We start from the raw sequence: 17,852 nt of genomic DNA, 5'->3' as shown, positions 1-17,852 counted from the left end.
AGACGGAACTATTGATATCCTGGTGCTGGGATCGACGATATAACTGCTGCTCTTGAGGAGATCTCCCCCCAGGCTACTAATGATTCACTGTTTGTTATTCACACAGGTACGAACGACGTCACCACGACCCGGTCTGAGGAACTCCTGGAGAAGTACCGTAGGCTCATCCAGCAGTATAAGTCTAAATCCCCTAACATTTTGATTTCAGGAGTTCTACCACGGACTTGGGCAGAGAACGACTTTTTCAGTAAGGCCTTCAGCCTAAACAACCGCTTACAGACTCTTTGTAGGGAGCTTGACGTGGAGATCTTCAACGCATGGAACAATTTCTATGGACAAAGTGAGCTCTTCCACAGGGACGGATTGCACCTTTCTCCCATCGGGGCAGCCAGATTCGGAAGGCTACTCAACGACGCAGTACGTGTCATCCGAGCAAAAAACGAGTCAGAGCCACGTCCCCCCACCCCGCCCGTGTAAATAGACGCCGTGCATCGCAACAAACCCGTAACCGTGATCCCGCAAGTACCACCACCTCTATTACCAAGCCTCTAGATAACTTAAAAATCCTTAGTTTCAATGCGCGTAGAGTAAGAAACAAATTTGATGAACTGAGATATCTTGCTCTAACAGAAAATTTTGACATAACTGCTATAACCGAAACATTTATCGACACCACAAATACTGATTTCAGTTCCGAATACAACATAGATGGCTACAGACTCTTCAACAAAGATCGTGTAAACCGTAGAGGCGGTGGCGTCGCCCTTTATGTCAAAAGCTATTTGCAACCCACTGACAAAACACCGGGAAACAGTAACGTTGAACATTTGTGCGTGCGAGTAAACATTGCAAAAGTCAATTTAAATATATCTGTCACCTACAGACCTCCCGGGCAATCACTCGATGACGACCTTGAAATGTACAGCGTCTTAAGGCAGTCACTTAATAACAACGACTCACTGATATTAGGAGACTTTAACCTCCCCTATATCGACTGGGCGACACTGTCAGGTACAGAAGGCGAGTCACATAGAATGATCGAATTTCTAGAAGAAAATTATCTAAGCCAAATGGTTTCTGAGCCAACTCGACAAAATAATATACTCGACCTTGTTATAACGACCCAAGATAACCTAGTCAGTAATGTCACGGGAGGAGAACACCTCGGTTCTTGCGATCATAAATTAGTGCGCGTCGACATTAGAGCTCAATCATCAGTGACTGAAAATAAAGTAAAGGTGCCCAATTTCAAAAGAGCTAACTTCGTAGAAATCCGACAAAAACTAACAGAAATGCAACTATCAGATGACGGCAATGTAGAGGACACCTAGCTAAGCTTTAAAAATCACTTACTCACTCAGCAGAACACATTCGTCCCCTTGTGCGAGAAGCGAATTAACACTAATAAAAGCCCACCGTGGTTTAATAGCGAAATTAGACAATCAGTCAATGAGAGAAAATTGTTTTACAGGTTAAAGAAAGAACAAAGCACGCCCGAAAATATTAGACTTTATAATGATGCCAGGCGACGAGTAAAAAGACTAGTAGGTCAGGCAAAGCGTAGATATGAAGAAAATATTGCAGCCAACTGTAAAAATAATCCGAAATCTTTCTTCAGTTACATAAACAACAGAAAGGCGATCAAAAGTGGTATTGGACCTTTAATAAACAGCGACGGTGCACTAGTGACTGACAGCCAACACATTGCCAACCTCTTAAACAATTACTTTTCCTCGGTGTTTAATACTAACAGTCTTCCTCTCGCTACCAATAACACCAGTACTATTGTAAATCTCGAGCATGCATTGCCTAATTTTGAAATAACAACCGATGAAGCCCTTAGACTTCTTCAATCACTTAAAACAAATAAAAGTCCCGGACCCGACAAAGTATATCCTATACTCCTTAAAGAAACAAAGAGCGAAATACTCTCCTCCCTCACTACCGTATTCAATATGTCCTTGCGACAAGGCATCATCCCTTCGGATTGGAAAAAGGCTAACGTGACACCGATTTTTAAGAAAGGAGACAAAAAAATACCAGGTAACTACCGACCCATTAGTCTAACTTCAATTGTAGGTAAGCTATCGAGAGCATAATTAGAGACAAAATTGTGAGTTACCTCGAAAGCCATCCCGTTAATTAGGGATTCACAACATGGCTTCCGTAACAAAAGATCCTGCCTGTCAAAACTACTGACCTTTTATAACGATCTCTTCTCAATTTATGACGTAACCAAATCAGTGGACGTAGTCTATCTTGATTTCCAGAAAGCGTTTGATAAAGTCCCACATCATAAATTACTTTATAAATTAAAGCAAATAGGCATTGACGGTCAGGTAAACCAATGGATCGCGAATTGATTGAGCAACAGACAACAAAGAGTTGTGATTGACGGATTTAACTCAGAGTGGGCGCCGGTCACTAGTGGCGTCCCTCAGGGCTCGGTTCTTGGCCCATTGCTCTTCATTATTTACATCAACGACGTGGATGCTGGACTCAATAATCGCATTAGTAAATTTGCAGACGACACAAAGATTGGTAACTCGGTTCTCACTGACGAAGACAGGCAAAGCCTCCAAGAGGATTTGCTTAAAATTTCAGCTTGGTCGGATAAATGGGAGATGCCCTTTAACGTAGACAAGTGCCAGGTCCTTCAAGTTGGAGCAAAAAATAAGAAGTTCGATTACGAAATACGCGGCGTTAAACTCACAAGTGTTCAATGCGTTAAGAACCTGGGGATTAAAATCGCGTCAAACCTCAAATTCTCACATCAATGCATCGATGCAGCAAATAAAGCGAACAGAATGCTGGGCTTCATTAAAAGAAACTTTTTTATTAAAAAATAAAGAAGTAATACTTCCGCTTTACAATAGTTTAGTCAGACCCCACTTGGAATATGCGGTACAGTTTTGGTCTCCCCACCATGCAAAGGACATTGCTAAACTAGAAGGTGTTCAGCGTCGAGCAACAAAAATGATCCCTTCCTTGCGCAACAAATCCTACGAAGAAAGGCTTTCCACCCTTAACATGTTCTCTCTTGAGAAACGTCGCCTCCGAGGAAAACTGATCGAATGTTTTAAAATACTTAATGGTTTCACGAATGTACACAGAACAGAATTGTTTATGATCGATGACACTTTGCGAACGAGGAACAATGGCACAAAACTCAAATGTAGACAAGTAAATTCAGACTGCACCAAATTTTTCTTCACCAACGTTGTAGTGCGAGAATGGAATAAGTTCCCACCATCAGTGGTCCAGTGCAACACGATTGACTCCTTTAAAAACAAGCTCGACCGTCACTTCCTTGAACTTAATATTAACTAGAGTAGAAAAGCAACGTTTTGGAGCCATCTGATCAATGTAAAATCACTTAGGTTTAAGGACAGACCACCTAGTCTGGACCATGGGGTCTGTGTGGTCTGATTTTCTATGTAAATATATCTATGTAAATCTCTCTCTCTCTCTCTCTCTCTCTCTCTCTCTCTCTCTCTCTCTCTCTCTCTCTCTCTCTCTCTCTCTCTCTCTCTCTCTCTCTCTCTCTCTCTCTCTCAAATCATAATTATGTAAATGGTTCACAAGTGCTTGAGGTGATTTCTCGTTCACTCATTTCATATGTAAATAATGTGCGAGTGCCCGTGCGTCATTCGAGCTTCAATTTTGTTAATAATAGGATGGAGCACCCGTGCAGAAAGCACAAAAGTCTGATAACTGGAAACAGCTTCAGTCCGAGGACCACGGCCCATTCCTGGACGGCTATCACAATTAGAGCTGCAATCGCCAGTATTCACTAAATATCCCAGCCTTTTGCCATACTATCCCAGCGCATTTAAGCAGTGCATTTAAAAAAAAAGATTAACTGAAACATGTTATTTGGACACTTTCATCATATATCAACAAAGTGCACAACATCAGCAGTGGTCCAGTTTTTACCATTGTCTTCCCCAACTCCAAGTGATTAAACATATATATACTACTACAAATTATATTCTAATAAATGGTGGCTTTTTTCTACAACAAAAAAAAAAACAAGTGATGAAAATATCAAGTAGGAAGTAAAAACTTGATCATAACTACAGATAATCCTCGAGTTATAGTGGGGCTTCAGACTGACAGGCTGGTCATTAGTCGAATTGGTCGTAGGTCGACATTTGCATGGAAAATAAAGCAAAATACTCGTGTGCCACCACATATAGAGCGACGTTCTTCCATCCCTGTCCTCCCCTCCAACCACTGATCTCAAAATATATGGATTGGTTAACTCTGTGTAAATCTTGAAGCCCTCAGCCCGCCATCTTTAGACTCCCGCGGGGCAAAGTATTTATGTAAAATTTCAGGCATCAGCGCTCGCAGTGTGGTAGTAGAACGTGATAAAACTCTTCCTTACAAATTTCTTGAATCATGAATCTACTCGCTCCCTCCTACTATCTCTATCCTAAATTTCAATCCAAAGCTGGATGTTGTGCCTATGTGCACAACGACATCACTTGCTCTCGTGCCCACAACCTTGATTATTCTGAATTTTCCACCATCTGGCTAAGACTTCATTGTCATTCTATTACTAAATACATCTGTGCTGTTTATCTCTCACCTAACTCTACTAACTATGTAAAATTCTTTGACTACTTGAACTCTAAAGTGGAGCACATCTTGACCCACTCACCCTTCGCTGAAATCTCCATCTTTGGAGATTTCAATGTTCACCACCAGCTTCGGCTTGTATCCTCTTGCACTGACCAGCCTGGTAAACAAGCCTACATCTTTGCTCTCCTCAACGACCTAGAGCAGTTGGTTCAGTACCCTACACGTATTCCCGACCGTCTCGGAGACAGTCCCAACATACGAAACCTCTAACCCTTCTTCTTACTCAGTCAAACTGTTCTCTCCGATGGGCTCCTCCGATCATAACCTTATTTCTGTATCCTGTCCTATCGCTCCTGTACATCCTCTGGACCCACCGAAGAGGCAGTGCTTCTGGCATTTAGCTTCAGCACGGTGGGACGACCTGAGGGTGTACTTTTCCGATTTCTCGTGGAATGATTACTGCTTCCAGGATAGAGACCCCTCTATATGTGCCCAGCGCATTACAAAGGTGATTGTCTCTGGAATGGAGGCATACATTCCACGTACTTTCTATACTCTTCATGCTAAAAGCCTTGGTTTAATCACGCTTGTTCTCGTGCTGTCAAAAATACAGAGGCAGCTCACAAAAGGTACCAGAGCCCTCGAACTCCCGCTAATCATGATCTTTACGCTTCCGCCCGGAGTCGTGCCAAATCTATTCTTCGACTTACCAAAACCTCTTTCATCCATAGTAAATGTCAAAACCTTGCTTTTTTTTCTAATTCTTCTCGGCACCTAGCCAAAAAACATATCCTCCAATTTCACTTCTTCAACTTTCCCTCCTCTCCTTAACCCTGACGGCAGCACCGCCGTCTCATTTATCCCTAAAGCTGAACTCTTCGCTCAAATTTTCTGTAACAACTCCACTCTGGACGATTCTGGGCATATTCCTCCTATTGATCCCCTCTCTGACTCTTTTATGCCTGTTATTAAGATTCTTAAGAACGATGTTTTCTATGCCCTCTCTGGCCTCAACTCTCAGAAGGCTTATGGACCTGATGGAATGCCTCCTATTGTCCCTAAAAACTGTGCTTCTTTGCTGACACCCTGCCTGGTCAAACTTCTTCGACTCTGCCTGTCAACATCTATCTTTCCTTCCTGCTGGAAGTGTGCCTTCTTACAGCCTGTGCCTAAGAGGGGTGACCGTTCCAACCCCTCAAACTACCGTCCTATAGCTTTACTTTTCTGCCTATCTAATGCTTTTGAATCAATCCTGAACCGGAAGATTCAAAAGCACCTTTCCACTTCTGGCCTTCTATCTGAGTATGGGTTCCTCAAGGGGCATTCTACTGGCGATCTTCTTACTCTCTTGATAGATTCTTGATCATCCTCTCTTAGCCGTTTCGGTGATACTTTTTCAGTTACGTTAGACATATCGAAAGCTTTCGATAAAGTCTGGCACAAGTCTTTGCTTTCTAAACTGCCCTCTTTCGGATCCTATCCCTCTTTCTGTTCCTTTATCTCCAGTTTCCTTTTCGGCCGTTCTATCTTTGCGGTGGCAGACGCTCACTGTTCTTCTCCTAAAACTATCAACAGTTCCACAGGACTTTGTCCTATCACCCACTCTCTTCCTGTTATTCATCAATGATCTTTCCATAACAAACTGGAGGCTGCAGAACACTTAACCTCAGACCTCGCTATCATTTCCGATTGTTGGTAGCGAGTGTTCTCAGTGCTAATAGGTTCCCGGATAGAGAAACTCAATATTCGTCAGGGTTACTTTATTTGGCAAACATCACACAGGTCATTAGGACAAGCACAGCATATAGAATAGGTATTTGTTTGTGTATGCGTTTGTGTGAATGTTGTTTGTGTAGGTTAACATTTAAGTGTTGGTGTATATGTGGAACAATATGTGTGAGGTGAGGTGTGGGTGCAGTAAGGTGACAGGGTACTGCTGCGTGCGTAGTACCGCCGGTAAAACGAGGATCAAGCCAATACCTTTAACCCCTGATACTACACCTCACCCATCGTGAGTAGTGGGGGGATTCTGGAGCTCCCCTGTGTAGGCCACCCGGCCTCTTGCAGTTTCCCTATGTTCTTATGTTCTTATGTTCTTGGTAGCAGGCGTGGACGGACAGAAGAAGATAAACGAGGACAAGGAAAGTTAACAATGAAGACGCGACACGAACTACAGAGAGCGTGACGAGAGACAGGAAAGCATACATAGATGGCACAGGAGACGAGGACAAGAGTAGTCTTAAATATTTTATATGAAAACACTGAGAAGTCTATGCTTGCAGCGCTTCATTTTCCGTCTCACTAGAGGAGAGCACGCGACCGCTTGAGCGGTGGCTGTTACAAATACTCCCCCCCAGTGACGAGGAAGGAGGAACGAAATCTTCCTTGAAGCGGGGGCACTGTGGCACAGACGATATTGCGTTACGATGAGTATTGTTGCGCGGTAAGTTGCGCTGAGTAAGCTGCGTTGAGGTGCGCGGTAAGTTGCGCTGAGTAGAGTTGCGTAGAGGTGCGCGGTAAGTTGCGCTGAGATGCATTGCGTTGAGTAGTGTTCAGCTACGGTGAGTCGAGCTGGAGTGAGTAGTGCAGTGGCAACAGCTACGGTAAGTCGAGCTGGAGTGAGTAGTGCAGTGACAACAGCTACGGTGAGTCGAGCTGAAGTGAGTAGCGCGTAGGGGACAGCTACGGTGAGTCGAGCTGAAATGAGTAGCGCAGTAAGGACAGCTACGGTAAGTCGAGCTGAAGTTTGTTTTTGTTGAATTTTTTTTTCAAGCCCTTGATCTGTCTCCTTTGCTGAAAAAAAAAAAAAAAAAAGCTGCTGCAGGAGTATTGTAAGGATTCAGGTCTGTTGCTGTGGGATGTTAATGTTGCTAGCCAACTGACATCTGCTTAGCGGTAAGCTTGTATAACACTGTAGGCTTAAAAACTGGTAGACTAGTGACTAGCGACTGCAGCGTGAGCAATACAGCTTGAGTTCAATAGGCAACTGTGAGAGAAATATGGGTGGGCTGACCCACCCCTGTTCTTTCCCCTCCTGCCTTACCTTAGCAAGGTTGGAATGGGGCCAGAGTGTGAGGACGATGGTGGGCTGAGGGAGGTGCGGAAGTAGTGTGTAAACAAACTGCTGCTCTACCCACAGCAGGATATTTGAAGCGTTGACTCATTTCCTGACCAAGTATATATTACTAATATTATTGGCCTGGTGTGAGTGGTCATACGTCATATATGTCGGAACCTTAGGACTACCTGAACAAGCAGTTTGGTCAGGTGATATATGTAAACAAACAGGCGCAGCATCAGCGGTGGTAGTTTCTCCACTTTCCAGTTGGCCAAAGAGGGAAGCAGTTGGACATATTATTTATCCTTATTTTTTTGGCAATTTGCAGCAGTTTTTCTTCTCCAACCCGATCAAGTAATACTATAAAATATAATACCTATCAATGTATGCTATTTAGAGAATGTTACAGCTAAATACCATTTTTTGTGTGTGCAACAAGCAATGAGTGTAAATTTTTACATAAATGAATGAAAAACTAGTAGTTGGGGCATTGAAAGATTCAAGAAATTTGTAGGGAAGAGTTTTATCACGTCCTACTGCCACATTGCGAGTGTTGATGTCTGAAATAAAAAAATTAAAAATTGGCCCGCGGGAGTCTAAAGATGGCGGGCTGAAGGCTTCAAGCTCTGCACTGAGTTCACCAATCCATATATTTTGAGACCAGTGCTTGAGGGGGAGGGCAGGGGTGCAGGAACGTCGCTCTATCTGTGGTGGGACACTTTTATATTTTTTTTGTAATGTAAATTTCGACTTACGACCAATTCGACTTATGACCAGCCTGTCAGTCCCAAGCTCCACTAGCTATAACTAGAGAACTATCTGTTGTTATGATCAAGTTTTTATTACCTACTTGATATTTTCATTACTTGTTTTTAATCATTTAATTTGAATTAAATAAAACATACTAAAAATTGGATCTTTTCACCTGAAGTGTCATGTAATTATTAAATTAAATAAATAATTAATTAAATGAAAAATATCAATAGTAATATATTCAGTAGTTTTCTAACTAGTCCTCACACTGAAAACATGTAAATATAATTCGCTCGATACCTTCAGATCAGTGCAAAGAATAAATCAATCAAATAAATGAATAAAAAAAATCATATATATATTTTTTTTTCAACTTATGAAAGGAATACAAGTCAATAAAATTCATATTGATATTTTATTTCGAAAATGGTTCATAATTTTCTTGATGTGGGTTGTTTCCTAATTTTAATAATGAATTATTTTTTTTTATAATTCAACTTATTTTTTTATTTAGTTCCTCCGTGGCATTAATTTTTTTCCCGCCCTCACATGCTAATAATGATCAATACCACCAATAACATCACCATCTATGTAATTTCTTCCGTTTCATTTTGGCCACAATTTAATTTTATATATATTTTTATATTTTTTTATGTGGAGCATGAAAGCAAGGTAGACTCAGGTGTTTGGAGATGCGGTGAGCTGGTAATGGTGAGGATGGTGGGGGGTGAGTATGTAGATTATACATATATGTGAACAAACAAGCCTGTAGATGTATACGAGTGCGTTTGTGTGCGTTTAAGGTTAGTTACTACAGTGAGCTAGTTTTACGGTAAACATGTGGGGGGGGGTATGTAGGTATGTACGAATTTCATGTACGTCTGTGTAAATCAGTGTCAGGAGGCAACAATGAAGCCCACGATGTCCGAATCACAGATGATCGACTGGGTGCTGAAGAGCGTCTAGGTGTACAGGGCCCTTAAGCGTTGGTGTTCTGTGAAGGAGGAAAGAAGTGAGTGAAACGTGAAGAGGAAGAGGTTGAAAGGGAGTTAAAGGAGAAGGATAGGAGGTTGGGGAAAGGGAAGAGAGTGGGAGGAGCTTGAAGGGGAGGAGAGCAGAGGAGTGAAGGGATGAGGAGAGGAGGTTGCAGGGGAGGAAAGAGGTGCTGAAGAGGAGGAAGGAGCGGAAGTGAATGGAGGGGGAGAGTAAGGGAAGCCGGGAGTGAAGGGAAGAGGGGAGGGAAGGGAGTGAGTCATGAGAAGAGAGGAGGAAGTTGAAGGGGAGGGAAGTGAGTGAAGGAAGGAGGGGAGGAAAGCGTTGTAGATTACTAGGGAGCAGAAGAAAGAAAAGGGAAGAAATATGCGTTTAGCTATAAGAAGGGACAAAAAAATATGTGAAAAGATGAGGATAAAGAGAACACACACACACACACACACACACACACACACACACACACACACACACACACACACACACACGCGCGCAACACGCAGATCCCCAATACCCACCCACCCATTAACCCACATACACCCTGTACACATAACCAACCATACGCATAACCATCCTCTCCTTCATACCTCCACACACCCATCCAAACATGCTTCCCCTCCCACACACCTGTCAGATGCACGTACACACCTGGGCACACGGGGAGGTTGCATTTGTTGGATGAGGGTGGCGTCGGGGATCTAGTGACGAGTGGAAAGATCCTGGTCGTGGAAGTGGGAGGGAATGTGTGAGGAAAACAGGAAAATATGAGAGTTACCGATAAGTAGATGGTTATGCCAATAGATTAAGGGAACACTTATCCGTCAGACCACCAACCGAGCAATAGTTCTACTTAAACATGGATGCTAAAAAGTGCTTAACATCTGACCTTGCTATTATTACTAAGTGGGGCAAAGGAAACTTAAGTATTCATTCATAGACCCCCAAAAATCAATTTCTTCACTTAACAACTTGCCACAACCTTCCAGACATCTATTTTATATTATTTGATAACACTCAGCTGTCCCTTTCTTCCACACCAAACTTTCAAAATCTCAACTGGAAGCTTCATGTTTCATCTCTTGCTATATTTTCTTCCTCGTTCTGTATCGCCTTCACCTGTTATGTTCTTCAATAACACACAGTTCTCCACTCAAATTATCAACTGGAAGCTTCATATCACATCGTAAGACTGGTTCCTTGAGATTAGGGGTTCTTTACCGCCCCTACCAAGTTCTACACCGCCTCCACCAAGTTTTGTACCCCCAGCTAAGTTCTTTACGCCGTCCACCAAGTTCTGTACCGCCTCTACCAAGTTCAGCACCTCCTCCACCAAGTTTTGTAACCCCAACTAAGTTCTTTACCCCGTCCAACAAGTTTTGTACCGCCTCTACCAAGTTCAGCACCTCTTCCACCAAGTTATGCACCCCCACAAAGCTCTTTACCCCGTCCACCAAGTTCTGTACCGCTTCTACCAGGTTCAGCACTACCTTCACCACGTTCTGTACCACTTCCACCAAGTTCTGTACCCCTTCCACCAAGTTCTGTACCCCTTCCACCAAGTTCTGTACTCCTTCCACCAAGTTATGTACCCCCTCCTCTAAGTTCTGCATCTCCTCCACCAAGTAAAGTGCCACCTCCACCAAGTTCTGTGCCGCTTCCACCAAGTTCTGTACCTCCTCCACCAAGTTATGCACCCCCTCCATTAAGCTCAGCACCACTTCCACCAAGTTCTGTACCCCCTTCCACCAAGTTCAGAATCACCTTAACCAGGCTCCGAACCACATACACCAAGTTCTCCTCCTCCACCAAGCTATGTACCGCCTCCACAATGTTCTGTATCACCTCCACCAAATCTTACAATGGTAGGGGTGTCCTGTGTGATCGGCGGGATGATGTCTCTGCCAGGGTAGGTTTCCCTCAGGGTCTTGATTAGGTTGAATTTGTGGCCACACTTGCCCCTGAAGTCATCAGTGTCAATGCTCCACACCATCAAGCCGGCCAGACCGCGATTCTCGGCGTACCGGGCCTGGCGGGAGAGGAGGAGATGGAGAAATGGGGAGGGCTGGAAGGAGATGGTGGTAGTGCTGGAAACTGAGGAGGAGAAGGAAAAGGAATAGTAGAAGGGTACAAGAATGATAGTTTGTCGAAAGAGAGTGATGGGCAAGGTGGGTAGGAGATGGAGGAAGAAGAAGGGAAATGGGGACTGGGTGATGGTGTTGGAAGAGGAGAAGGAGGAACAATAGTTTAAAAAACGTGAAAGAATGATAAATTGTTGGGACTTGTGGGTAAGGGATATGGAGAAGGAGATGGAGGAGTGAGAAGAGAAGGGAAGGGAGGTGGGTGTTGGTATATGGAAAAGGAATCAAAATGAGCGGAAGGGAGGGAGAAAGGAAAGGTTAGAAGGACGCAGAAACCCACACTTTTAAGACGAGGATCTCCTCACCTTCCTCTGCAGAGAGTTCTGGTCCTCGTACGAACACCAGATGTTGTCCGCGATGCTGTACACGTAAGGTTCGTTCCTACCAGGGTCGTTCACCACAGTCCAGCCATTGTTATGTATGCTCTCGCAAATCTGGGGGCGTGGGAGGGTCGTGTTAGTAGAGGTTTTGTTATAGTGGTAGTTGTAAGTCTTTTCTTTGAACCTCAGTAACTTGCTCCGTCTTTTGGGTGGACTAGGTCGATTCCACATCAACGCTGTAAAGCCACTCGTCATTGGCAATATGAATTAAATTCGATGACCCTCTCCCTAAGTCATGGTGTGGGAAAACCTCACTTTTCAGTTTCAGGAAACTTTCCCACACCAACCAAGCAGAGGTCAGGAAAGAAAGAGGAATGAGTGAAAAAAGCTTGCACTGGTGAAAAGCCGGAAAGATCTAGATAGGTATAGAAATAGGAAGAAAGACAAGAAGGTGAAGACATGGAAGGTGAAAATAAGGAGAGGAAAGGAAAGGAAGCTTGTAAATGAAGAAGGGTGTGAGAAATGGAAGTAGAAGAAATAGACAGAGTGGAAGTAAAAGGAAGAGAGACAAGATGAAGACAGGGAAGATTTAAAAGAGGGAAAGGAAGGAATTAAGTAGGAAAAAATAAAAGGCTTGTAACTGAAGAAGAGTGACATGGAAGTAAGAGAGACAGAGAGTAAGACATTGGAAGAGAAACAAGAAGATGAAGACGTTGAAGGTGAGGAAGAGAGGAGGCAAGTAAAGGCAGAAACCCTTGCATTCTTCACTCCACTTAACCTCTTGGCTATCGCCCACCTCATTCTTCACCTCACTTGGCAAACTATACAATCTTTACCTCATCACACACTCCACCTATCCTTCAAGCTTTACAGAGGCCTACATATCCTTCACCTTATTCCTCCCCTCCCCTACCCATCAGCCCTAACAGAGTCTTACATATCTGCCCTCCACTTTATCCCACACTCCTCACATTCTATATAATCTTTACCTCATTGTACCCCAAGAATCCGGCCTGATTTGTGTATGGTCCTGGGGCCCCTGGCTGGCTGGCGGGGGCGTAGTAGCCGGTGTTGGGGCTGCTGCTCAGGGTCCAGCAGCGGCCATACAGAGGTACTCCTTGGGATATCTTTTTGGCAGGCATTCCCTGTGTAATCCAGTAGTTGACGGCGGAGTCCTGTAGGAGAGTTGTGTTTAGCAGTCTTGAAGAAAAGTTCTATATAGAATTCGTGAAGGCGAGATTAGTTTGAAATTCCTGAAGGGCATATTAGTTTATAAGAAGAGGAAATAAAGGGAGGGAAGAACAAACAATAGATGTCTGTAAGGTTTTGTTAATCCAGTAGTTGATGGCGAAGTTCTGAAGTAGTGGGACGTGGGTAGAAGGTTTAGGACTTGGGATAGTGCTTTTGGATGTCGAGGCATACCCTAGGATGTGATATGATGTGGAATAAGTGGGGGAATAATTTAGGACGGTGTAAAATGTGGTGGGAGGCCCATAGTATAAAATCTAGGGTCTTGGTATGCAATTTTGGATCCTTTGTATGCAATTTCGGTAGTTAACATACAGTTTATGTCCTTCGGGTGTAGTTTACCTGATTAAGATACGCATTGGCTCCAGTATCGGCAGGCTGGCCATAGAGTGCGGAATGATGTTGGGTTTCGGGCTCCCAGGGTCCGTGGAAGTCGTAGGTCATCAGGTTCAGGAGGTCGAGGTTCTGGGCCACGCCGGGGACGTCATAAGCCTCGTCAATAATGTTCCTCCTAGCGGAAAGGGCAGCGCTCAGCATCATCCCGCTGGCATGCAGGGCGGCCTTCAGCTCAGATAACAGCAGGACGAAGCTGGCCTGGAAAGTGTTGTTGGGTGGAGCTGTTGGTGGTGAAGGTTTCGTGAAAGGTGAAATTTGGAGAGTGTGATGGAGGTTGAAGACTGTTTGGTAGTGGGGCTGTTTGTGGTAGTTGTTGCGGATGTTGATGGCTGTAGGGTAGGTATTTTGGCTGTCACTGTTGGGTGTGATGAGTAATGAAGGCTTCTTGGTTGGTAGTTCGGTTATTAGTGGTGGCTGCGGCAAGTCATGATGGCTGTTATGTGAGTAGTTGGGATGTTCGCAGTGGGTGTTGGGGTCTTTTAGTTGGGTTGTTAGTGATCAATGTAGTTAGTGTTATAGGGTGTTGGTTGTGTGGAGGACAAATAAGGATGTGGAGATGAAAAGAAGAAGCGTATTTTAGTTACCTTCATAGTAATTCGGTAAGCTTACTACTACACTTCATTTCATATCATTCTCATACTTATTCATATCCTTCTCCTCTTACTCTCCTCCTCCTCCTCCTCTTCCTCCTCCTCCTCCTCCTCTTGAATAATTTAATATCTTCCTTCTTAACGATTTAGTAGTGTGTTCCTCTTAAATACTCTTTATTTGGCTAATACCTAACCTAACATCTACACCTTACTTCTCCTCCTCCTCCTCCTCCTCCTCCTCCTCACCTTGTCCGCGGGGGCGCCTCCGCTCTGGGTCGGGTACTCCCAGTCAACGTCAAGACCGTCAAAGTTGTGTTTCTTCAGCAGCTCGATGGCGGAATCCACGAAGATCTTCCTGGCGGCTGGATCTGCTGCCATCTGCCGGTCAAAAGAAGAGCCGATGTGTCTCATGATGAAAATAATTTGTTTGGGCTTAATAGAAGGCTTAAGTTACACCGGTGTAACTAATGCCCTGTTTAAGATAGGTCAGTTTACTTAAGACCGGGTGTACATGCGAGAGTAGTTAATATCGGGTATAAGATATGTCAGTTTGCCTAATGGTGGCTGTACAATGCGAGGGTGTAAGATACGTCAGTTTGCCTAACGGTGGCTGTACAATGCGAGGGTGTAAGATACGTCAGTTTGCCTAATGGTGGCTGTACAATGCGAGGGTGTAAGATACGTCAGTTTGCCTAATGGTGGCTGTACAATGCGAGGGTGTAAGATACGTCAGTTTGCCTAATGGTGGCTGTACAATGCGAGGGTGTAAGATACGTCAGTTTACCTAACGGTGGCTGTACAATGCGAGGGTGTAGGATACGTCAGTTTGCCTAATGGTGGCTGTACAATGCGAGGGTGTAAGATACGTCAGTTTACCTAACGGTGGCTGTACAATGCGAGGGTGTAGCATACGTCAGTTTACCTAATGGTGGCTGTACAATGCGAGGGTGTAAGATACGTCAGTTTACCTAATGGTGGCTGTGCGAGGTTGTAAGATATGTCAGTTTGCCTAATGATAGCTGTACAATGCGAAGGTATAACTGGGCGCAATGCCACGAACATATGAATGGCGAAGTCGGGGGTAAGATACGACGTTGTAAATACTTAGGATGGCTGTTTTTAATGGTAAGTGTAAGTTATGATGGTGTAAGTATTTATGATGATTTGTACAGTTGGAATGTAACTTACTATGCTTAAAAGATATGAAGGTAGAATTCATATTGGACATGACAGTCGCCGTTGAAACATAGGAATAACACAGCTTCGGGCGGGCGCAAGAAAATTACCATGTCGATACTGATGGTGTATGGAAATTCTGGAATGACTGACTACCTCTCCTTGATACTACTACTACTACTACTACTACTACTACTACTACTACTACTACTACTACTACTACTACTACTACTACTACTACTACTACTACTACTACTACTACTACTACTACTACTACTACTACTACTACTACTATTACTACTACTACTTCTACTACTACTACTACTACTACTGCCACCACTACTACTACTGCTACTACTACTACTACTACTACTACTACTACTATTACTACTACTACTGCCACTACTACTACTACTGCTACTACTACTACTACTACTACTACATTATTACTATTTCTACTGCTATTGCTGCTGTTGCCGTTGATACTGATACTGCTATTATTTGATTCAGGTTGAAGAGGCGGCGTCATATTAATTTAAATGTTTTATTTAAAACACCATGATGTGCTGCTTTAACTTATTCAAGGCAGGAGAGGCTTGAGTAGAAGTAATAGTAGTAGTAGTAGTAGTAGTAGTAGTAGTAGTAGTTGTTGTTGTAGAAAAAAAAGTGGTGCAATAATATCAGCAAAAATAGCAGCAGCAGCACCATTAGAAATAACAGAGCTTGCTAAATAATACCAATAATAAAAGCTCACTCAACCGCCTCCCTTCATTCCCCTCTCCCCCTCCCACTCCCCATACTTCCCTCTCCCCTTTCAAACCCAATTTTATCTTGGGGTAATTCCTAAAACCGCCACAATCTTACCGCAGAGTACCTAGCTGAGCGTTCGTTCCTTCCACCGACTGCCAACAGAGTCACCAAGCTAGGGTTCCTCTCCTTGAGCCTCGTGAACCGATCAAGGGCGCATCTCCCGTTGTTATCGCAGAGGTCATTCAAGGGATCCAGCACCTGTGTGGACAAGAAAAGGTGTAAAGAGGTGTGAGGGGGAGTGGAAGTACTGCAGATAATAGTAACTGGGATGGGGGCAGGTAATGGAGGGTGGCACGTAAGACAGGTAATAATTGGAGGCGAAGAAAACAAGGGAAAGGGGTAATTGACTGGAATAGATGCAAGTATGGGCAGTGGAAAGGTGTAAGACAGATGCTTGGAGGCGAAGACGAAGTGGGAAAAGTAATGAAATGGGATGAAGACAAGTGTAGAGGGGAAAATAGATCTACGACAAGTGTTAGGAGGCGAAGAAAAGGGAGAAAAGGTGCAATTGACTGGAATAGATAAGGTTTGTGAGGAGAAAAACTGTAGGACGGATGCTTGGAGGCGAATAAATATGGGAAAGGAGTAATTGAGTGATCGCAATAGTAGACCAGGTGTAGTAGTGGAAAAAAAAGTGAAGGAAAGGTGTTAGAAGAATGGGATTGAGCTGGGAAAGGTGAGAGTTTGGGGTAATGAAAAAAAAAGAGGAACGTTTTGATGGATAAGATGGAGCAGAAATTACAAGGCTAGCCGTTTACCGTTGAAGAGGTTTCAGGGCCCCGCTCCACTGACACAGGTGTTTGTAATGGAGCAGGTGTTAATTGGTGATCAAACAGGTGTTGAAGATGTAAGTGACTGGAGCAGTGCCGAGGTGTGGAAAAGAGGTAAAGGTGGTGTTGATAACTAGGACTGAGACAGGTGTGCTCAGATGAAAGATGTAAATAGGCATCAAAGGAAAGTACAGGTGAAGCCGACATAAATGGCTATTAGAATTGAAACAGGTGTGGGATGAGAAAATTGCAAAACACACACACACACACACACACACACACACACACACACACACACACACACACACACACACACACACACACGAGAGTGAAGCTACTTTCCACACGATAGAAAGACACAAATAAAACTAGTAATGAATCAAAAACGAAAATGGAAAAAAGATCAAAACAGTAAAATAGTTAGGATCAAAACATAATGTACGTCTTGAGATCATAAGAGGAAATAACTTGTTTGAAGTAAAAAAAAAAAGAAAAAAGAAAAGAACATGGAGGAGGAGGAGGAGGAGGAGGAAGAGGAGGAAATAGATAAATAGGAACAAGAAGAAAAATGTAAGAGGAAAGAGGAATATTAATAGAACGAGGAACAGACAATTTTTCTCACTCGATCTCGCTCTCTTCCTCTCGTCACCTTAATCTTGTTGTCGTCGTCCAGGCCAGCGAAGCTATAGATGATGTGGGAACACCTGAAGGGATCGATGTCATCCACGTCAAACTTGCCGTCTCCTGGGCGGTACACGGCCCTTGACCCGAAGTAACACACCATCACGCCCTCTGCCGCCCCGGATACAACGAAGGGTTTGATTAGTTTCTGCTAGGGTGGGTTGGGTTACGAATGGTTGGTTTAGGATGCATTTTGTTGCAGATTTGTTTATTTACGTCAGATGGGCAGCATAAATCGTAGCAGCAAACCATCACTCCCTCTGCCGCCCAGCACTACCATACATTACATGAGAGGTTAAGTTAGTTTCCGCTAGTGTGGGTCGAGTTACGAGGGA

General features: G+C 43.7%; 1 protein-coding gene across 1 annotated transcript; it reads right to left on the bottom strand.

Annotated features, from left to right (window-relative positions):
• Nucleotides 1-9,294: 9,294 nt before the first annotated feature.
• On the bottom strand, nt 9,295-17,638 carry LOC126991427 (chitinase-3-like protein 1). The gene is made up of 8 exons (XM_050850197.1): nt 17,486-17,638; nt 16,121-16,264; nt 14,327-14,458; nt 13,437-13,688; nt 12,836-13,021; nt 11,832-11,960; nt 11,247-11,414; nt 9,295-9,360 (listed from the first exon to the last, which is right to left on the bottom strand). Exons 1-8 carry the CDS (start codon nt 17,618-17,620, stop codon nt 9,295-9,297), a joined length of 1,212 nt encoding a protein of 403 aa, XP_050706154.1. The 5' UTR covers nt 17,621-17,638.
• Between the last annotated feature and the right edge of the window lie 214 nt (nt 17,639-17,852).

Source organism: Eriocheir sinensis, unplaced genomic scaffold (genome assembly GCF_024679095.1).
Source record: "Eriocheir sinensis breed Jianghai 21 unplaced genomic scaffold, ASM2467909v1 Scaffold277, whole genome shotgun sequence".
NCBI lineage: Eukaryota > Metazoa > Arthropoda > Malacostraca > Decapoda > Varunidae > Eriocheir > Eriocheir sinensis.
The sequence above is the reverse complement of the archived record's forward strand: the minus strand, read 5'-3'. Positions and strand labels throughout refer to the sequence as shown.